Below are 2598 nucleotides of genomic sequence, written 5' to 3' on the forward strand. Positions count from 1 at the left end.
AAGAAGAAAAACAATTTTAGTCAGCTATGCTTATCTAACCCCTTAAGTCGAAATAATCTATCAATTAGTCGAATTTATAATTTATGGGTATTCCATTGATTATTATTTTTTAGACCCCAGACATGCTTATGTGATGTTTCCCTATGTTCTTACCCATAGAGGTATATGTTGATTCAATATATATCCCTCCAAGTATCTAGAGTTATCTAAATAATTTATATATGTCACTTTCATTAGCAATTATCAATAATCTCAGGCTAAACAACATTAACCATGATTTCTAGGAAATTTAATAATATTATAATTTAATATTTAAAGTACTCTGTGATACATTCATTAAATAAAATAAATGCAGAGGAAATAATATAAAAATTACTAATTCATAAGAATACATGTAATATTTCTTATACGTATTAATTAGTTAATTCTGAAAGAATATATATGTGTAATTTTACTCAAATTCTTACTAATAAAAAAAGTTATTATTATGAGTATTATTATTATTATTATTATTTTGTTCAAAGAAAAATATTATCATCATCTGATGTGCATGAGAGAGAGTGTGTATGTGAGTGAGTGAGTGAGTGAGAGAGAGAGAGAGAGAGAGAGAGGCATAATGAAATGCCTACGCTCAACCTCGGACATGACCACGTGTGTGTAACATCGCTTTGGGGGCATCCCATGCACGATTGTCTACTCCAGGCAAATCCACCTCACTCGCATCAAAAGCAGAATCCTCTCTCTCTCTCTCTTTCCTAAATGCATACATGCAAAGGTTTTAGAAAGCAAGCCACAGAAACCACTGTCTTTAACATGACATAGATGGCGTTTTGGCTAATAGCATGCAGCTAAAAATCTGAGGAGAAAGATAGTTGAATGGCAGATGACAGAAGAGACTCTGGCACTTTTGGTGGGATCTGCTGTTCCATCACAAGAAGAATTAAGAATCCTAATGGACATTAATCTTGAGACGAGATTTCTAGTGCTCTCAAGCATGTTCTTGTGGAATCAGTACCAGTACTGAACACCAAGAATATTTGTGCAATGATGAAGCAGTGATAGATAAACATCTCTTTGGCTTACAAAATTTGGATCATAGGAGGAAGCTTCTGAGCTTGTTTTCTTGTCACACCAATCCTCAAACCTCCCTTCTTCATTTTGTAGGGAAGGAAGCTTTCATCTCTCTTATGAAGGAGCTGCTCAATCTTCTTCAACCAGAAAACAACAGTAACATAAGTATGATGCCCGAAATACGAAGAACTGTAAGAAGTAATCAAGCATCAGACGTTTAAGGATACTAAATGAGACATTAAATCATATTCATTCATCTTCTCCTGTGCACAATGCAGCAGGGTAATGAAAGAGATTGTGAATGTGGTAAGACGAGAGTAGCTCCTTCTCCTCCTCCACTTGAGATCTCTTTCCCTCCTGTCTCTCTCTGTCTCTCTCTGTCTCTCTCTCTCTCTCTCGCTGGATCTAAATATTTAGAGGGCTTAGGCCCATTATAGGGGCCCAGTGAGCATGGTGGGCCTCCGAGTGACAGCCGCGGCACCACAGCCTCACATGCATGCCCCCGTGGCTTCAGGTGTCCGGTCGACAAAAGCCGAAGAGTCGTCGGCGGCCGGTCACCACAGCCATCGGTGTTCCCTCATCTCCAACCCAACCCAGGGCACCGCTCAGTCTCCATCTACGACCATGACAAATTGGCAATTAGCGGTGTCGAGATTTGGGGATTCACGAGCCTCACAACCCTACAAGACAAGACAATACCACCAACAACCGGAGATGTCCTACACCAAAAGCAGAAGAGACACAAGGCATCTTTTGGGTACAGAGTGCAATACCTAAAGAACTATCCGCTCTAATGTATTAAGGGTAAGCTTTTTCCATTGTGTAGCTACATATTGTCCACAGATATAGAACTGTTCGACCAGTGGATGTGAGCTCAGTTCACTGAAGCACTTGCCCTTCTCCTTCGCCTTTAAATGCACTGCCTCGCCTTGTGGTTTGCCATCTCCCTGCGCTTGTCTCTGCATTCAGAGGCGAGGAAATAGAGCAGAAGAAATGTCGGGCAGAGGCAGCAGGATCACTGATGAGGAGATCAACGAGCTCGTCTCCAAGCTGCAGTCGCTGCTCCCCGAGTCCCGCCGCAGGAACACAGGCAGAGTAGGGAGACAACACGCCGCCTGAGTCGATCGGCCTCTCTACGATGGTGGTGCACTCCACTAACGGTGCTGTTTGCGGACTATGTTGCAGGTATCTGCGTCGAAGCTGCTGAAGGAGACGTGCAGCTACATCAAGAGCTTGCACCGCGAGGTGGACGACCTGAGCGACCGGCTCTCCGGCCTAATGGTGACCATGGACAGCAACAGCCCTCAGGCTGAGATCATCAGGAGCCTCCTCCGATCCTAGGGAGAGTTGTACTGTCGTTTTCATGCTTCTTTAGTGCAGTACCAACCGAGATCTGTGGGTTAGAGAGATCAAACAATAAGTGCTAGCTAGTTTACTAGCACCGCCATGGTGCTTGATGTTATTGCAGCTGCATGCTTGAGTTGTCTCTTTCATGGCAATCCAAGCTGGAGAAACTATCATGTATTA

At 42.8% G+C, this 2598-nt stretch overlaps 1 protein-coding gene across 1 annotated transcript; it reads left to right on the forward strand.

The window, feature by feature from the left end:
- Nucleotides 1-1937: 1937 nt before the first annotated feature.
- Nucleotides 1938-2598, forward strand: LOC103991426 (transcription factor ILI3). Its single transcript, XM_009410890.3, has 2 exons — nt 1938-2166; nt 2257-2598. Exons 1-2 carry the CDS (start codon nt 2065-2067, stop codon nt 2410-2412), a joined length of 258 nt encoding a protein of 85 aa, XP_009409165.2. The 5' UTR covers nt 1938-2064; the 3' UTR covers nt 2413-2598.

The sequence above is a fragment of the Musa acuminata genome, chromosome BXJ3-1 (assembly GCF_036884655.1).
Source record: "Musa acuminata AAA Group cultivar baxijiao chromosome BXJ3-1, Cavendish_Baxijiao_AAA, whole genome shotgun sequence".
Taxonomy (NCBI): Eukaryota; Viridiplantae; Streptophyta; class Magnoliopsida; order Zingiberales; family Musaceae; genus Musa; species Musa acuminata.

Excerpts from the sequence above, each read along its gene's own strand:
- LOC103991426 (XM_009410890.3), top strand. The coding sequence starts at position 2,065 with ATGTCGGGCAGAGGCAGCAGGATCACTGATGAGGAGATCAACGAGCTC. Across the intron at positions 2,167-2,256 it reads GCCGCAGGAACACAGGCAGA|GTATCTGCGTCGAAGCTGCT; the intron begins GTAGGGAGACAA and ends ACTATGTTGCAG.